The sequence below is a fragment of the Salvelinus alpinus genome, chromosome 3 (genome assembly GCF_045679555.1).
Source record: "Salvelinus alpinus chromosome 3, SLU_Salpinus.1, whole genome shotgun sequence".
In the NCBI taxonomy this organism is placed as follows: domain Eukaryota; kingdom Metazoa; phylum Chordata; class Actinopteri; order Salmoniformes; family Salmonidae; genus Salvelinus; species Salvelinus alpinus.
The window spans coordinates 79,990,116-80,009,854 of NC_092088.1; the positions used below are offsets into that span (position 1 = coordinate 79,990,116).

Here is a 19,739-nt window from a genome sequence, read left to right on the forward strand (position 1 = left end):
TTGTTTACTACTGTACGTATCGTATCCCTTGAGAGTTCTTGCTGTGAGTTCCTTTTGACCTTAGATGTCCTACGGGAGCCACTGTACCTGGGCTGATAGCCTATTTGACTGATAAACCTTAGTTTACAGACCAATATATGTTAAACTACATTGTTAGTTTACTTAGCATAGGGAAGATCATAATTACTTTTCTACAAATGACCCATGCAATTTATCCGCTTATGTTACCAGCATTGCACCGCGTAGATGCGAGAAAAATAGACTTGATGCACAATGATGCCATTTGAATTTAGCTTTAGTGTGCGTCTGTGTTAAGCTGTGTGTGTGTGTCTGTGTTAGTCTATGTGTGATGTGGTGTGTGTTGGTAGGGGTGCTTTGTGTGTGTGGAGATGTGTGGTGTACGTATTAAGTATCTCATTTGCATAACGCAGAAAACCTGTATTATAATTTCATGAATTGTTTCCAATTGTTACAAACTACATTTTGCATAACAATGATATGACCACCCTACCTTGAAATATTGCACAAAAATGGTTGAATTTAAGAATCTAGAAAGGTAATTTAGTGCCATTATTGACTAGGGATTAACATTCACCTGTCTGCAACTGTTGACCTTTTCTGGTAACTTGAAAATAAGATCTCAACAATTGTAAATCCTATCCTCATGAAATAAAATGTTGTGTGTTCTCTATAACATACAAAGTATAACACCAGAACCAATGTTTCATTTAGCCCCATAACACCCTACCCTAAACATTGTGGCTATACAAGGCAAGTTAGCTATGAACATTTCAATGAGGCCGAGCTAATCAGCAAGCTAGCTATTGCTATTAGCTAGGTCAGGAAGCCGGCAAACCTGGCAATAGATTTACAGACCTGAGGGGTATACTATAAGGCCATATTAATTAGTTAGCCAGCTAACTTTGCTGAACAACCAGAAAGAACTAGCTAGCTATTGATTTTCTGATTCATTATGAAAGTTAAACCTAAATGTGTTTTTGGTAACGTTAGTTGAGTCTATTATACAATTCCCGTTTCAAGCTTAGATATCTTAAAAAAAAAAAATTTGCAGTTATAATATAAATCACATACAATTCTAGATATAACAAAAACAATTAAAAAAACTTCCTTGTGAATGTGAACCAAGGTCTTATTGATTTTTTTGTCTGTATTTAATCCTAATTCATATTTCATCAAGTGCAAAGGCCTCCATTTTTGGGTCCATCTAATTGTCCACTGTCCATAAAATCTCGAGGCCTAACTGTCACAAGCCAAGAGAGGAAGTGATCTGTATTGGGCACTGATCTACTGTAAACTGTGTGAACCTGATGCGAAAAAGGTATGCCACCATAACCACCTATATATCAAGAATATTGATGCATAAAGCTATCATAATTTTTATTACACGCCAACATTGATATTTATGAGAACTCATCTGAGAGCGAACTGTTGCTTCAATCATAATCACAGTAACAGAAGGCTGCTGTGATTCAACTATGAGAAATATATCTGTTTCGAGCACAGTTTCGTGATCAATTACTGTTGTCACACAGGTTGTAAAACCTTATCACAATATAAACATCACATACATTTATTGAAGGCCATGAAAGTCTTTCATTTTCACTTTGCTGAAAATAGACAATCCAATTAAAATGAGAGAGAGCGGGGCCTGTGTTGCTCTTTCAATGTGCTCATGTTTTCTGGAGTGTCACTGAAACTGGAGTGTAGTTTTGTGATGGGGACTGTGTTGCCATAGTAATGAAACATACAAGGCTCTTAGAGCAAGACGAATAATGCCAGAACTATTACCTAACTTTCCTCTGTGCCTTACAATGTTTGTACCATGTTGTGCTGCTACCATGTTGTGCTTCTGCCATGTTGTGTTGCTACCATGTTGTTGTCGTGCTGTGTTGCTACTATGTTGTTGTCATGTTGTGTTGTCATGTTGTGTTGTTGTCTAAGGTCTCTCTTTATATAGCGTTGTAGTGTCTCTCTTGTCGTGATGGATGTTTTGTCCTATATTTACATTTTTAATCCCAGGCCCCGTTCCCACAGGAGGCATTTTGCCTCTTGGTAGGCCCTCAAATAAGAACTTGTTAAATTGACTTGCCTAGTTAAATAAAGGTTCAATCAAATAAAATACAATTTCTCAGAATTCCATTTAACTCACTGTAGTATTTACCACCAACTAAGAGTTTCTTCTGTCTCCAAGGGAACATAATGTACACTCTTAGAAAAAAGGGTTCCAAATGGGTTCTTTGGCAGTCCCCATAGGATAACCTTTTTTGGTTTCAGGTAGAACCCTCTGTGCAAAGGGTTGTACATTAAACCCAAAAGATTTCTACATGGTACCAAAAAAGGTTCCACAAAGGGTTAACAGCCGAATAACCCTTTTAGGTTCTAGATAGCACCTTTTATTCTGAGAGTGTAGGAGCAGAAGATGCAGGTGTTGACTCTAAATGAACACTGATTGCCTCTCTGCTTTTGTAGTTGTAATGAGAAAATAAATGGTTTAATTGTACTGTAAGTGCTTTTTGGAGAAATGCCAGAACTTTGAAAGGTAATACACATTCATATTTCATATATGCTCACACACTTCTGAAAAGAGATTTGGATCAATAGCCTGCCCTTCATATTCAAACATTTTACACCGTTTTATAGATTTGCTTTATGTAAATATACTTCATACTTGCAATATAAACTAAATAAAGAATACTTCATTGATAAAAATTGATGCAATTGGAAAGAAACACAGTCATGTGCTTTTTATGAGAGGCGAACAGATTCTTTGGCAACGACTAGAGTGCTTAATATAGTGCCTAGAAGGCCCTGGGTTTGGTGGGCATACAGCTTCCTTTCAGGTTCTTACAAGCTGCCCATAACACAAGTCTCTCTGTCAACAGAGAGTTCAGAATACATGGCTTAGTGCTGGACTAAGTGTGTGTGTGTGTGTGTCACTCTGACTGGATAATGATCCTGTGCTTGGCGGTCTGCTTGAGTGGTGGGTCCCAAAACCACCAACAAGCCTGCTTCAGACAGAGAAGCGACTTGATCTTACCATTCAGTTGGATTTATTGGTCCAGAACCTTCTAAAAATGGTAGTGATTTCCAGTTGCTCATATTTAAAACAATAAAAACAAATGACCATGAATTATGAGTGTGATGTACTGTAGTGTCTAAAGTGCTGCAGTGGTTGAGCGATGTTCCTCAAACAAGGTGCTTTCTTCAGCCGGCAGGCACGGAGCCTGTAGGGGGGAGATTATTACAGTCTCCTCCATTATGACATACTGTACTACTGCCTTTGACATACTCCTCAGGCGGCCTCATTCAGTAGGGAAATGCAATTTTCCCCTCACTGAGATTGGGTGATGAGCTGGCTATTTCTCGAAGTGTAACATTTGTTACGGTTCAGTACCTTCTAAAAGCAGAGTGAGAAGTGAGTGCATAGACAGTGGTTTCTCTCAGGAATAATTTTTTTAAATATATATTTGATATAAAGATAAAGTACTGTATAATGTATCTGGAGATATGTACATGTTTTGACTGGTTATTCTCAGGAATAAATGTGTGTTTATTTGACGACAGGAAGGCATCTAGCACAGAATTCCATCCAGGACCTTGGTTTCCATACAGGACCTTGGCTTCATTAAAGGTACAATCTGCAGTACTGTTGTTCAAAGGACATTGCAATTAAGCTAACCTATTCATTCTTGAAGAATTTAACAAAAAAATGCCGAACGAGCTGCCTTACCCCATTAGAACACAACATATAAAGTGTTTTTTTGCCCCAATGCATGTCTTTTGTTGTATTTTGAGGATTTATTTAGAATACATTTTTTATTTAAGAATATAGCTTCAAAAGTTTATAACTATCAAACTGATATCATGGACTGTCAGTCATTGCATCCATAGGATCCATCGAATTCGGAAGTGGTTACATTTCTCCATCCCCATCCCTCAGCTTTATAACAAGCCAGGTGACTATACTGATTGGCTTGAGGTTGTCCATGAATGAAATCCAACAAAGAACGGATTAGGTTGAATTTTGGATGATTACTTCCAGCCTCCAGACAACAGTGGACAGACAAACAAACTGAAGCCTGTCGCCTGACACATTCTTTGAGGAACCAAAAGAGAATAAACACTTCATTCATAAAGACTGAGAAAATATATTTCAACCACTTGCTATTGACCTTCTGTTCTCTTACCTTTGAGCTCTACAACAGCTTGATAGCCAAATAAATTGATCACAGTGGCGATTTTAGTATGTAAATCGTTTTAGATGCATGCCAGCAGAGCCCTACACAACACTAAACAATACATAAATTGCACTATAATGGTGACAAATGGTGCCCACAAAGGTGTTAGTCACAACACCTTACCACTGCTACACCTGGCTATCAGCAGAGCCTTGTCTGGCAGCGAAACAGTTCATTCAGCCTCATTTACTGCCTTTAAAAAAAACATGGCTGATATGGCTGACTTGCTTAAACAAATGTGGTTTCTACTGACATTTGAGATGTACAAACTATGGCATAAGGGGACGATGAGTGGATGAAATGAGTGAGCTAGGACGGATGTAGTCAATATAACTATTTGTTGAGCACTTTTGAAATGTACAGCGACAGAATTCAGAACATGGGCCATTCTTACAGTATTCTCCCTGTACGCCAAGTCAGAACCGTAGGATAAATAAAGGGGGCATATAAGCAGACAATGAAAGCTCTTACAATATTCAATGATGACATTTCTCTTAAACAGGCTATATGCTACATGTGCACCACCAAGTCAGAACATTATGATGGGAAAAGGGACCAAATTATTAGGGTGATGATGCACATGGGCTACTAACAGCTTACTACACAACATACACTTAGTGCTTTCTTAACTACAGTATACATATCTCCCTGGCATATTACATCATTTATGGAGCAGCATACAAGGCATTTTTGGACTCATGTTGTGCTGTGCTCAATTGAACAGAAAGGTGGCGCAGTGGCCCTTCGTGGGCAAATTTTGTCATCAAAGGCTGGATTTTTGGTGCATTCAAGACAACTGAGGAGGTCGAATCATGATGATGTCAGTGATCTTCAGGTCGGAGCTCTCGAAAGAGGCCCGAGTTCCCGACTTGCAATTCTGAGTTGGATGACCGACTCAGATGACCCAGTCAGAGTTCCAGTTTTCTTGAACTCACTGAAGTCTGAGATTTCCCAGTTCCGAATTTCCAGTTGTTTTGAGCGCGGAAGAAGTCATGCTGGATTGACCGCATGGCCAATATTGAATGTTTATCCTTTAAGCTTGGAAAAGATACCCTTAAACACAGACTTAGACCACACACCCACTCCACTGAATAGCAGGCTAGTGATTACTTTACAATGCTTGCAGTTAGCCACTGATTCCTTCCAAACCACTCATTGTTGAATTTGCGATTTCCAACTTATTGTGTAATGTTTATGTCCAATGGCCGATGAGCACCGATACATTTTATCTATAGTTTCTCTTCATATGACAAGGATTGAAAATAATTTGCAAGTAGATTGTCGACTTGATTCATGATGATGACTGATAGTTTGCTAGCTAAGATTTTGAAAGTATGATGTTGACATGATCAGTCCAATCAAAGTTACAGTAGATATAACGTAATTTGACGTAATTTTATCTGTGACCAATGACCTTGAGCCTTCTTGGATGGACACTTCTAATGTAACTCTATGGCTGCACACAAGGAGCTTGAATTTTCAAGCTCTACCCGACCTGAAAAAATCTATTTAGGCTTAATTTAGTCACTTCTTCTAGTCTGATGGCATTACACGCTTTCTGTGTACTGATGCATTGGTAAACTGCCATGATGGTGGATTTGGAAATTGGAAATAGTCATTATTATATTCGGATAAGTTAACTTTTATGGATATAAAGAGAAAATAAAAGTCGGAATCAATTAGCAGTGCAACTGACGGTAAAGAAATGCATTGAACCTGACTACTATTTCATTTCCCTAATGCTGCAAAGCAGTGTGTAAAGATGGCGCTGCAGTGGATAGCATCTGTTTTATAGGATCCTGACCAATTCTGCTATTTTGTGAGTGTTTTTACACTGATCTTAACTTTTTTTGTACATAATGTCTCTGCCATCATTTCCTATGACCGAAAACAGCTTCTGGACATCACAACAGTGATCACTAACCTCGATTTCGATGACAATTTCTACTTCAACGAGTCGTTCTGCTTACTTCGGACCAGGCCCTAATCCTAGGACCTCGAAAGAGGAAGCGACAGTGCAAGAAAAGAACACGAGCCAGCATCCTGACGACACTACGCTGGCTAGCAAATAAACCGCTTCTACCCTCCGTTCTATTGGCGAACATACAATCACTAGAAAACAAACTGGACAAGCTCTGTTCGAGACTCTCTTACCAATGGGACCTGAAGAACTGTAATATTCTATGTTTCTCTGAGTTGTGGCTGAACAAGGACATGGATAATATAAATCTTGCTGGTTTTCCCATGCATCGTCAAGACCTGTCGGCAGCCTCGGGTTAACTACAGCCGGTGCGCAATCTCTAATGTTAAGGAAGTATCGAGTTTTTGCTCGCCTGAGTTAAACTATGGTCTACAGCTATTCTTTACCAAGAGACTTTTCACCTATATTTTTCATAGCTGTCGATTCACCCCCACCAACCAATGCTGGCACTAAGAGCGCACTCAACGAGCTGTATAGGGCCATAAGCAAACAAGAAAATGCACTTCTAAAGGCAATGCTTCTCATGTCCTTAACGATTACAAGCATACCCATAACTGTCAGACACTGATCTGTTTCACCTGTCTTTGTGCTTGTCTCCACCCCCCTCCAGGTTTTGCCAATCTTCCCCATTATCCCCAGTGTATTTATACCTGTGATCTGTTTGTCTGTTGCCAGTTCGTTTTGTTGCGTGAAACCTACCAGCGGTTTTCCCCTTGCTCCTGTCTGTTCTAGTTTCTGTTTTCTAGTTTTTCCCGGTTTTGACCATTCTGCCTACCCTGACCCTGAGCCTGCCTACCGTTCTGTACCTTGCCACACCACACTGTATTATTGACCCCTGCCTGCTCTGACCCTGAGACTGCTTGCCGTTCTGGACCTTTTGCACCCTATCTGGATTGCTGACCTCTGCCTGCCCTTGACTTGTCGTTTTGCCTGCCCCTGTACTAGTAATACACTTTTGTTACTTCGACACTGTCTGGGTCTTACCTCAAACGTGATAGTACGAACTGGCCATGACTGAACCAGCAGACTCGGACCTGCTCCACAATCCATATCCTCCCAAGGAGCCACCATTGGAAGGCATGAGGAGTTGCTTCCTGGTCTTATGGAAGGGTTCCAGACCTTGGACGAACGCCCCTCAGTAACCTGGCTGTTAGCAGCACAGCCTCCCCGGTCGCCCCGGTTTCCCGGGAACCCCGCTTAACTCCCCCGGAACCCTTCGATGGAGAGTCGGGCATCTGTCGGGCGTTTCTCGCTCAGTGTTCCCTCATCATTGAGCTGCAGCCCTCCTCCTTCCCCTCGGACGACTCTAAGGTAGCGCACCTCATCATGCTGATCTCTAGAAAGGCTCTCGCCTGGGCTACGGCAGTATGGGAACAACAGTCGGCCGTATGCGTCAGTCTGGAGGAGTTGGTGGCAGAGGTAAAGAAAGTATTCGATGCTCCATTGTCCAGGAGAGAGGCTGCCCGGAAGTTACTCCGGCTTTGGCAAGACTCCTGCAGTGTGGCAGACTATGCGGTGGATTTCCGCACGTTGGCAGCTGAGCGCCTGGAACCCGAAAGCACTGTTCGACATGTTCCTGCACGGAGTATCGGAGGAAGTAAAGGACGAGCTTGCAGCCCGGGAACTACCGACGGATCTCGACTCGCTCATCGCCTTGACCATTTGAATTGATGGGCGACTGCGGGAACGAAGGAAGGAGAGGAGATTCGATTTCACTCACCCGTCCAAGGATTCCACCTCGCCGCCGAGGCATCCCGGACGTCCCCGACAGCTCCGTTGCCGAGAGAACCCAAGGCTACCTAAGTTCCCCTGAGAGTCTCAGAAGACTGCTGATTCACCTCTTCCAGAGCCTATGAAACTAGGCAGAGCTAGGCTGTCCACAGCTGAATGTCTTCACACTAAAAGTTGCCTGTATTGCGGGACTACTGGTAATTTCGTCTTCCCCTGTCCACTAAAAGACCAGGCTCACCGGTAGGAGCGAGTACTCTTGTGGGCCATACGGAGAACTTTTCCTCTCCCCTTACATGCCATTTTGCTGTCGGGGAACCAGTCGAAATCTCTGCGGGTACTCATCGACTCTGGGGCCGATGAGAGCTTTAGAAACGCTACCCTGGCTTCCGAGCTGTACATCCCCACTCAGCCCATCTCCATACGCCCGTCCAGTGCAGTGATGCAGTGATGATGTAACCCAGAAAGGGGATGGTGGATCAATGGAATTCGCACATCTTTCTGTAAAAGCAGAGATGTGCGAATTCCATTGCTCCACCATCCCCTTTCTGGGTTACATCATCACTGCAGGGAGTGTACAGATGGATCCCGGAAAGGTGAGAGCGGTGGTGGATTGGCCCCAGCCTACGTCCAGCTGCAATGTTTCCTGGTATTCTCCAGCTTTTATCGCCACTTTAGCCGGGGTTACAGCACCCTGGCTTCCCCCCTGTCTGCACTCACCGCTCCCAAGGGTCCGTTCACGTGGTCCCGAGCTGCTGACCGGGCGTTCCGGGATCTCAAACACTGCTTCACCACAGCTCGCATCTTAGTTCATCCTGACCCGTCCGCCAGTTCGTGGTGAAGGCCGATGCTTCGGATGTCGGAGTGGGGGTTGTCCTGTCCCAGCATTCCTCTGGACCTCAAGTTACATTCCTGTGCCTTCTCCCACCGCCTCAACGCCATGGAGAAGAACTACGATGTGGGGAAACACGAGCTTCTCACAGAGAAGATGACATTGGAGGAGTGGAGGCACTGGCTGGAGGGGGCGGAACATCTGTTCATTGTGTGGACCGACCACAAGAACCTGGAATATCTCCGCACTGCCAAGCACCTCAATTCCAAGCAAGCTAGGTGGGCCTTGCTGTTCAGAAAATATACTTCTCTATTGATATCACATACATTATCAAGCATTTCACACATATTATCCAGATACTGACTGTTGGCACTTGGTGGTCTGTGGCAGCTTCCCACAAGAATGGGCTGTTGGAAGTTCACCTTCCAACAGGACAACGACCCTAAGCACACAGCCAAGACAATGCAGGAGTGGCTTCAGGACAAGTCTCTAAATGTCCTTCGGTGGCCCAGCCAAAGCCCAGACTTGAACATCTCTGGAGAGACCTGGAAATAGCTGTGCAGCGATGCTCCCCATCCAAACTGACAGAGCTTGAGAGGATCTGTAGAGAAGAATGGGAGAATCTCCCCAAATACATAAATGCCAAGCTTGTAGCATCATACCCAAAAAGACTCAAGGCTGTAATCACTTCAACAAAATACTGAGGAGAGTCTGAATAGTTATGTAAATGTGATATCAGTTTTTTAGTTGTAATACATTTGCAAAAAAATCTAAAACCTGTCTTTGCTTTGTCATTATGTGGTATTGTGTGTAGATTGATGAGCGTAAAAAAGTATTTAATCCATTTTAGAATAAGCCTGTAAGATTCCAAAATGTGGAAAAAGTCAAGGGGTCTGAATACTTTCAGAATGCACTGTATCTACCTTAATGACGTCGTACCCCTGCACATTGACTCATTACTGGTATATGAGTAAGAGCGAGAGAGAGCGAGCGAGCGAACCGTGTACAACGCGCATGAAATATTTGATTTCAAAGTATTACAGAATCATATTAGACCCTCTACAGCCGGTGGGGGTCCCTTGTCAAGTAATTAACAGCCTGGCAATAACTGAACACAGCTGCTGCTTTCTGGGCTTTGTTTTGTTTCCAGGCTACAAGGTGCTATCTAGAACCTAAAAGGGTTCTTCAGCTGTCCCCATTTGAGAACCCTTTGAAGAACTGTTTTTGGTTTCAGGTAGAACCTTTTTGGTTCCATTTAAAACCCTTTCCACAGAGGGTAGCTATTCTGTATTTGAAGAGAAGAGACTGACATCAGACAAAGCGCTATGCTCCCGAGTGGCGTAGCGGTCTAAGGCACTGCATCTTAGTGCAAGAGTCATCACTACAGTCCTTGGTTCAATTCCAGGCTGTATCATGGGAGTCTCATAGGGCGGCGCACAATTGACCCAGCGTCGTCCGGGTTTGGCCAGGGTAGGCAGTCATTGTAAATAAGAATTTGTTCTTAACCGACTTGCCTAGTTAAATAAAGTTTAAATTAACAAACAAAAAATATATACTCTGCATCATTCATCGTTACCTAACAATTTTATTTTTCAAATGGTGTCCTTTACGCATAAAATACATGACACATTGGCTTGTAGGCTGTAACACCCCTGTTGATACTGAATGTGATACCAAGCCACAATGTCAAATGCTTTGACAGCTTTGACATAATAAGTAGATTGGATGGGGAAAAGGGATTTGTTATTCATATGAGATCTAAAGTGTTTGATGTAGTGCATCTCAACCAAAACCTTTTTTTGCTGCATTATAGAGAGGGAAGGTGTGCAGATTTATTGAACATGACCATGTTGGACTAATACTTTTTACAGATTTTGATAGATAATGGTTTATTTGAGTGCTTATAAAAACATTCATGATGTCAAAATTCTGAATTTAAGTATATTTAGAAAAACAACATTTGCTCATTAACATGCAAATTTGGCATGAAAATATGAGTAATTTGATATACTGTACATCTTAGATATTTTGAGTCAATCACATACTCAGTTTCAAATTTACAACAATAATTTAGAAAGTACACGCAAGTACGTTCACCATGGTAACATTACATTTTAAGACAATTCAGGGATTTTGTTAAAGCACCTGTAATTTCAAAATTGTTAATACAGAAAAATGACACTTTTACATGATAGACTACTGAAAAGCGACACAGGCATAATAAGACCATAATATACATCTGACAAAGCCTGATGGCATCCCTATCTACACATGCTTTTTAAAATCATTAAATGGATTGACCTAAAAAATGTATATAATATAGAAATATATCAAGCAAGTACATCGAGTTTGGAATGAACAGCCACACCCTAGACCTGGGTTCAAATACTATTTAAGGTATTTCCATTACTTTCACATTCATTTCAAAGTAAGTATTTTGATATTTTTTCTTTGGAAATACAAGTATTTTCTACTACTTCAAATATAAGTAGTTGATTCGGTCACATTATTTGAAAATACTCAAATACACAGAAAATAAGTATTTAAAATATAAATACTTAATTAAGCATGCATTTGAACCCAGGCTTGCCACAATCCAATGGTTAGGACTTTGTCTCTGTAAACCTGCAAGCACTGTAATATATCAGCAACATTATCATGTTGATGGCACATTTTGGATGTGGGCAAGTCATCTGCCAAGTTAAAAATGACAAAAAGTATTGAATACAATATCTGGATATAACTAAATGTAATCATTTTTTAAAATCCCTTTTCAGTTTTGATATTCTGCACTGCTACAGTAAAGGCAATATGTATTTATTAATTTTTATTTCACTTTTACTTATTCAGGGGATCCCAATTGAGGCCAGGGTCTCATTCACAATAGTGCCCTGAGAACAAACAACTCACAAATCAACATAATTCAATAAAACAGCAACAAATGAAAATACAAGACACAACAGATACATTTCAACAACACAAATAAGTCATTACAATCAACCAAAACACTCGTAAACCTCAGAGAATGTATTCCACATCAGCGTTCTAAACTGCCCTGCTGGCACCAGGGATTCAAGATGTAATGAGGATTGTAAATTAATCCAAAAACGAAGGGCTAATTTTCCTAGGTTGGTAGAGACACAAGGGACCTCAAGAGTTAACCAACCCTGTGAGCGGTTTTGGTTCCTCGTGTTTTTCTACTTTAACATAGGGTGGAGCACAGTGTCGTCCTGGTTAGGGTCTGGCCGGTGTAGGCCGTCATTGTAAATAAGAATGTGTTCTTATCCGACTTGCCTAGTTAAATAAAAAATACAAAACAAAGAAGTGAGATATATTGGAAGTTTGTGCAGTAGAGCTTTGTAATCAAAAAGGGAGAAATGAAGTGATCTACGGGAAATTAGAGAGGTCCAGCCGACCTTCGGATAAAGCATGCAGTGATGAGTATTAAACCTGTCACCTGTGATAAAGCGAAGCGCGCTATGGTACACTGCATAAAAGGGTTTTAGAGTAGCGGCTGCTGCCTTCTGATAAATGGTGTCACCAAAATCAAGAACTGGCAGGAAGGTTGCCTGTACAACCTGCTTCCTGCTGTTCAGGGTAAGGCATTATCTTTTACTATAACAGAAGACTATCAGCATATCGATTGTGCTACCAGGGCTGGTAAAACCTTGGATCATTGTTATACTAACTTCCGCGACGCATATAAGGCCCTCCCCCGTCCTCCTTTCGGAAAAGCTGACCACGACTCCATTTTGTTGCTTCCAGCCTACAAACAGAAACTAAAACAGCAAGCTCCCGCGCTCAGGTCTGTTCAACGCTGGTCCGACCAATCTGATTCCACGCTTCAAGACTGCTTCGATCACGTGGATTGGGATATGTTCCGCATTGCGTCCAACAACAACATTGACGAATACGCTGATTCGGTGAGCAAGTTCATTAGAAAGTGCATTGACGATGTCGTACCCACAGCAACGATTAAAACATTCCCAAACCAGAAACCGTGGATTGATGGCAGCATTCGCGTGAAACTGAAAGCGCGAACCACTGCTTTTAACCAGGGCAAGGTGACCGGAAACATGACCGAATACAAACAGTGTAGCTATTCCCTCCGCAAGGCAATCAAACAAGCTAAGTGCCAGTATAGAGACAAAGTAGAGTCGCAATTCAACAGCTCAGACACAAGAGGTATGTGGCAGGGTCTACAGTCAATCACGGATTACAAAAAGAAAACCAGCCCCGTCGCGGACCAGGATGTCTTGCTCCCAGACAGACTAAATAACTTTTTTGCTCGCTTTGAGGACAATACAGTGCCACTGACACAGCCCGCTACCAAAACCTGTGGGCACTCCTTCACTGCAGCCGAGGTGAGTAAAACATTTAAACGTGTTAACCCTCGCAAGGCTGCAGGCCAAGACGGCATTCCCAGCCGCGTCCTCAGAGCATGCGCAGACTAGCTGGCTGGTGTGTTTAAGGACATATTCAATCAATCCTTATCCCAGTCTGCTGTTCCCACATGCTTCAAGAGGGCCACCATTGTTCCTGTTCCCAAGAAAGCTACGGTAACTGAGCTAAACGACTACCGCCCCGTAGCACTCACTTCCGTCATCATGAAGTGCTTTGAGAGACTAGTCAAGGACCATATCACCTCCACCCTACCTGACACCCTAGACCCACTCCAATTTGCTTACCGACCCAATAGGTCCACAGACGACGCAATCGTAACCACACTGCACACTGCCCTAACCCTTCTGGACAAGAGGAATACCCATGTGAGAATGCTGTTCATCGACTACAGCTCAGCATTCAACACCATAGTACCCTCTAAACTCGTCATCAAGCTCGAGACCCTGGGTCTCGACCCCGCCCTGTGCAACTGGGTCCTGGACTTCCTGACGGGCCGCCCCCAGGTGGTGAGGGTAGGTAACAACATCTCCACCCCGCTGATCCTCAACACTGGGGCCCCACAAGGGTGCGTTCTGAACCCTCTCCTGTACTCCCTGTTCACCCACGACTGCGTGGCCATGCACGCCTCCAACTCAATCATCAAGTTTGCGGACGACACTACAGTGGTAGGCTTGATTACCAACAACGACGAGACGGCCTACAGGGAGGAGGTGAGGGCCCTCGGAGTGTGGTGTCAGGAAAATAACCTCACACTCAACGTCAACAAAACAAAGGAGATGATTGTGGACTTCAGGAAACAGCAGAGGGAGCACCCCCCTATCCACATCGACGGGACAGTAGTGGAGAAGGTGGAAAGTTTTAAGTTCCTCGGTGTACACATCACAGACAAACTGAATTGGTCCACCCACACAGACAGCGTTGTGAAGAAGGCGCAGCAGCGCCTCTTCAACCTCAGGAGGCTGAAGAAATTCGGCTTGTCACCAAAAGCACTCACAAACTTCTACAGATGCACAATCGAGAGAATCCTGTCGGGCTGTATCACCGCCTGGTACGGCAACTGCTCCGCCCACAACCGTAAGGCTCTCCAGAGGGTAGTGAGGTCTGCACAACGCATCACCGGGGGCAAACTACCTGCCCTCCAGGATACCTACACCACCCGATGTCACAGGAAGGCCATAAAGATCATCAAGGACAACAACCACCCGAGCCACTGCCTGTTCACCCCGCTATCATCCAGAAGGCGAGGTCAGTACAGGTGCATCAAAGCAGGGACCGAGAGACTGAAAAACAGCTTCTATCTCAAGGCCATCAGACTGTTAAACAGCCACCACTAACATTTAGTGGCCGCTGCCAACATACTGACTCAACTCCAGCCACTTTAATAATGGGAATTGATGGAAATTATGTAAAAATGTATCACTAGCCACTTTAAACAATGCCACTTAATATAATGTTTACATACCCTACATTACTCATCTCATATATATATACTGTACTCTATATCATCTACTGCATCTTGCCATCTTTATGTAATACATGTATCACTAGCCACTTTAAACAATGCCACTTAATATAATGTTTACATACCCTACATTACTCATCTCATATATATAGACTGTACACTATACCATCTACTGCATCTTGCCTATGCCGTTCTGTACCATCACTCATTCATATATCTTTATGTACATATTCTTTATCCCTTTACACTTGTGTGTATAAGGTAGTAGTTGTGGAATTGTTAGGTTAGATTACTTGTTGGTTATTACTGCATTGTCGGAACTAGAAGCACAAGCATTTCGCTACACTCGCATTAACATCTGCTAACCATGTGTATGTGACAAAAAAAAAATGATTTGAAGACTACATTAAATATCAGCTTCTTAACTAGCTCATCCATATGTTTTTTAAACATAACATTTTTGTCAATCCCAAAAGCCCAGATATTATAGGCGGGAACCTGCTCGATGAGAGAACCATCCAATGCATAAATGTGTAAACCATCTGAAATGTTTATACCAGAATTACAAAATGACATACATTTAGTTTTTCCCACCTCCTGCAAGGCAACTAAATCAGATTGCAGCTCTAACGTACTGTGTAGCCTGGTCAGCATTAGGGGCAGTAGCGTACAAAACAAAATATGCATTTCGTGAACTAACACTCGCACTATACATTTATTCCCCCCTTACTAGCTCTGACTTTGTTTATGTCTACTTTGATGAGGAAAACTTTACTTACTATGACTGGGATACAGTGTGGTTGTCCCACCTAGCTATCTTAAGATGAATACACTGACTGTAAGTGGCTCTAGATAAGAGTGTCTGCTAAAGGACTAAAATGTCAATGTAAATAACAGTGCCATCTGCATACAGATGAATGTTACAGGTTTTTGCAGATAAACCAATATTATTCAGATAAATAGTAGAGGACAAGTCCCAAAATTGACCCCTGCAGGCCACCTTTAGTAATAGATGCTCCAGTGGAGGTGTCATAATACCCATAAAACCTAGCAGTCAAACAGGGAAATGGTTCCAATCGTTTTTCCACCATTCATTTTTCCCATAGGGGATTTTAGAAACACTTAAAATAAGGGCTGTGTTTCATGTAGGCTTACCCTGGCGTGATGTTTTGATAACCATGTAAATCTCTCTAGTACAATGTGACTTTTACTGTATTATTTTTTACAGCTCTAGGGTTGTTATTATTACTGCTTGAATAACCTTATTTACTATTATTCATTTATCATTCTTTATGCGGTGCACACTGCACTGGATAATCACTGTGAATAATTGTAATGTTTGTTTATGCGTCAGTAAATCCAGTAAGGGATGGGTTGCCAACTGGCGATTTGACACGGAAATACAATATAATTCATTCATTTGATAGTTCCCAAACCACTTGCACATCATATACACATATAATAAATAATTTTGTACAGAACATACAGTATATAAAAGCTGCTATACATAGAGTAGATGTAAAGCAGATTGGTAGGCTACATCCATTTTCTGACTTTAACATTAATAATATAAAGCCACTGACCCTGGAAGCAAACAATAATGTAATTGTAAACAAACAAACTGATAATTTTGATCTGATGGATGGTCAGTTCTTGCATCCATAGCTCTGTCTATCAATTTGACAGTGGTTACATTCCTCAAGCCCCATCTCTCAGCTGTTTACCAAAACAAGTGGTGGGGTGGCCGCTTAGTTTTTTTGAATCGCCGCTTGACCCTTAAATAACAATCTTCTTGAATTAGAGTCTTGAAATACGTGCTCTCAATCAAGAGTTTCTAATTGTGAATGTTGTTGACCACAGAACATTATCCTATTACAGTATGTTCAATATACCTGTCTACAAAGATACTGTGTACATAATAGTTGATCTTTGTTCATTTCAGTGTTCTGCCTAAAGTTCAACATTTTAATAATGCTACCTGACAGAAAGCCTTATGCGGAGTGTCATTCTTCATTCAAATACTCGTCAGCCTCTCCAGAAAGAGGCGACAGTACGATCGATGCTTGTGCTACGTTGCACTTCAGTATCTTGGCGCATCATGTGTCAGAGCTTTGTGTCAGAGCACTGTGGTTACCTGGGTGACTTCCGAGCTCATGTCATCGTTTGGCTGGTAGCGTGAGTCCAAAGACATCTCCATACCTAGTCATACCTGTTGATTGGACCTCTCCACCCTGTTGGCGCTGGAGTGCTGATCGCGCTGGTGCTGCTGGTGGGGGCGGGTACGAGAAGAATTCTGCAGCTCCAGCACAGAGGGACTCAAGGGGATGCAAAATTCGCGGAAGCAGCGCTTGAAGTTCTCGTCCAGGAAGGCGTAGAGGACGGGATTCAGGCAGCTGTTGGTGTAGCCCAGAGCGATGCAGAAGTGCCAGGTGACGGACTGCAGCAGGGAGTTGGGGATGTTGATCAGGGCTTTGATGATGACGTAGATGTGGATGGGCGTCCAGCAGATGATGAAGACGGCCACCACCACCAGGACCATGCGGGTGATGCGCCGCAGGTTGCGGTCCTTCTCCTTGGAGCCGGACAACATGCGCACGCTCTTCAGGCGCAAGATCATTAGCCCGTAGCATACGGTAATGATGAGGACCGGGATGATGAAGGCAAAGATGAAGACGCAGATTTTCAGGAGATTCTCCCAGTACCAGGATGGGTGTGGGAAGATCAAAGTGCAGTCGATGATTCCTGAACATGTGGAGATTGAGTACAAGACACAGTTGAAGGAATGTAGTACATGAGGAAACCAATAGCTTCACAGCAGTCTTTTTCACAGGTAAAGTTGAAGTCAGAAGTTTACAAACACCTTAGGCAAATACATTTAAACTCAGTTTCACAATTCCTGACATTTAATCCTAGTAAAAATGACCTGTCTTAGGTCAGTTAGGATCACCACTTTATTTTATGAATGTGAAATGTCAGAATAATAGTAAAGAGAATGATTTATTTCAGCTTTTATTTCTTTCATCACATTCCCAGTGGGTCAGAAGTTTACATAGCCTCAATTAGTATTTGGTAGCATTGCCTTTAAATTGTTTAACTTGGATCAACCGCTTTGGTTAGCCTTCCACAAGCTTCCCACATTAAGTTGGGTACATTTTGGCCCATTTCTCCTGACAGAGCTGGTGTAACTGAGTCAGGTTTGTAGGCATCCTTGCTCGCACACGCTTTTCCAGTTCTGCCCACACATTTTCTATTGGATTGAGGTCAGGGCTTTGTAATGGCCACTCCAATACCTTGACTTTGTTGTCCTTAAGCCATTTTGCCACAACTTTGGAAGCATGCTTGGGGTCATTGTCCATTTGGAAGACCCATTTGCGACCAAGCTTTAACTTCCTGACGGATGTCTTGAGATGTTGCTTTAATATATCCACATAATTTTCCACCTCATGATGCCATCTATTTTGTGAAGTGCACCAGTCCCTCCTGCAGCAAAGCACCCCCACAACATGATGCTGCCACCCCCGTGCTTTACGGTTGGGATGGTGTTCTTCGGCTTGCAGGCCTCCCCCTTTTTCCTCCAAACATAACAATGTTCATTATGGCCAAACAGTTCTATTTTTGTTTCATCAGAACAGAGAACATTTCTCCAAAAAGTACAATCTTTGTCCCCATGTGCAGTTGCAAACCGTAGTCTGGCTTTTTTATGGCGGTTTTGGAGCAGTGGCTTCTTCCTTGCCGAGCGTCCTTTCAGGTTATGTCGATTAAGGACTCGTTTTACTGTGGATATAGATACTTCTGTACCCTTTTCCTCCAGCATCTTCACAAGGTCCTTTGCTGTTCTGGGATTGATTTGCACTTTTCGCACCAAAGTACGTTCATCTCCAAGAGACAGAACGTGTCGCCTTCCTGAGCGGTATGACGGCTGCGTGGTCCCATGGTGTTTATACTTGCATACTATTGTTTTTACAGATGAACGTGGTACCTCCAGGCGTTTGGAAATTGCTCCCAAGGATGAACCAGACTTGTGGAGATCTACAAATTTTTTCTGAGGTCTTGGCTGTTTTATTTAGATTTTACCATGATGTCAAGCAAAGAGACACTGAGTTTGAAGGTAAGCCTTGAAATACATCCACAGGTACACCTCCAATTGACTCAAATTATGTAAATTAGCCTATCAGAAGCTTCTAAAGCCATGACATCATTTTCTGGAATTTTCCAAGCTGTTTAAAGGCACAGTCAACTTAGTGTATGTTTATTTTACCTTTATTTATTTTACCTTTATTTCACCAGGCAAGTCAGTTAAGAACAAATTCTTATTTTCAATGACGACCTAGGAACAGTAAACTTCTGACACACTGGAATTGTGATACTGGGAATAATCTGTCTGTAAACAATTGTTGGAAAAATTACTTGTGTCATGCACAAAAGTAGATGTCTTAACCGACTTGCCAAAACTATAGTTTGTTAACAAGAAATTTGTGGAGTGGTTGAAAAACTAGTTTTAATGCCCTAAGTGTATGTAAACTTCCGACTTCAACTGTAGATAAAGCTACATAGGCCCCGAAGCATTGCTCATAATGTTAGCCATAATAGTCAGCTATTTGTTAAACAACCTTTTGCAGCATGCTTCTATTCCCCAAGATGACTTCAGATAGAGTTCCTTCAAGAGACTGCAAATAACACCCATTCTCCTCTAACCAATAAAAAGAGCTAAGATGGTTTTTACAGGCATTTTGAAAACCTAATTCAGGAGACGCATCACTAATTTTTCTGACAAGTTTCCATCCCACTATTATACTGAAATGATGCATGGACTTTAAGACTATTATACATGGTAGAAGCTGCTAGTCTATGGTTATATTAGTCATCTTTAAAGTCTACATGGTGGAAGCTGCTAGTCTATGGTTATATTAGTCATCTTTAAAGTCTACATGGTGGAAGCTGCTAGTCTATGGTTATATGAGTCATCTTTAAAGTCTACATGGTGGAAGCTGCTAGTCTATGGTTATATTAGTCATCTTTAAAAGATGCACTATGTAGAAATCGCTCTGCAATTTCCTGGTTGCTAATTTCAGT

The 19,739-nt window shown here is 42.2% G+C and overlaps 1 protein-coding gene across 3 annotated transcripts in view; it reads right to left on the reverse strand.

Moving 5' to 3' along the window:
* LOC139571426 (splicing factor 3B subunit 5-like) overlaps positions 1-19,739 on the reverse strand; it is a 50,537-nt gene that overhangs the window by 10,901 nt on the left and 19,897 nt on the right. For 2 of the 3 annotated variants that reach the window (XM_071394281.1, XM_071394282.1), the window contains exon 3: positions 10,366-17,408. The exons of the other annotated variant lie outside the window; for it this stretch is intronic. In XM_071394281.1, the coding sequence (XP_071250382.1) occupies positions 16,870-17,408 (539 nt within the window). In that variant the 3' untranslated portion in view covers positions 10,366-16,869. Of the gene's footprint in view, positions 1-10,365; positions 17,409-19,739 lie in introns of those variants that run through there. 3 annotated transcript variants of the gene reach the window in all.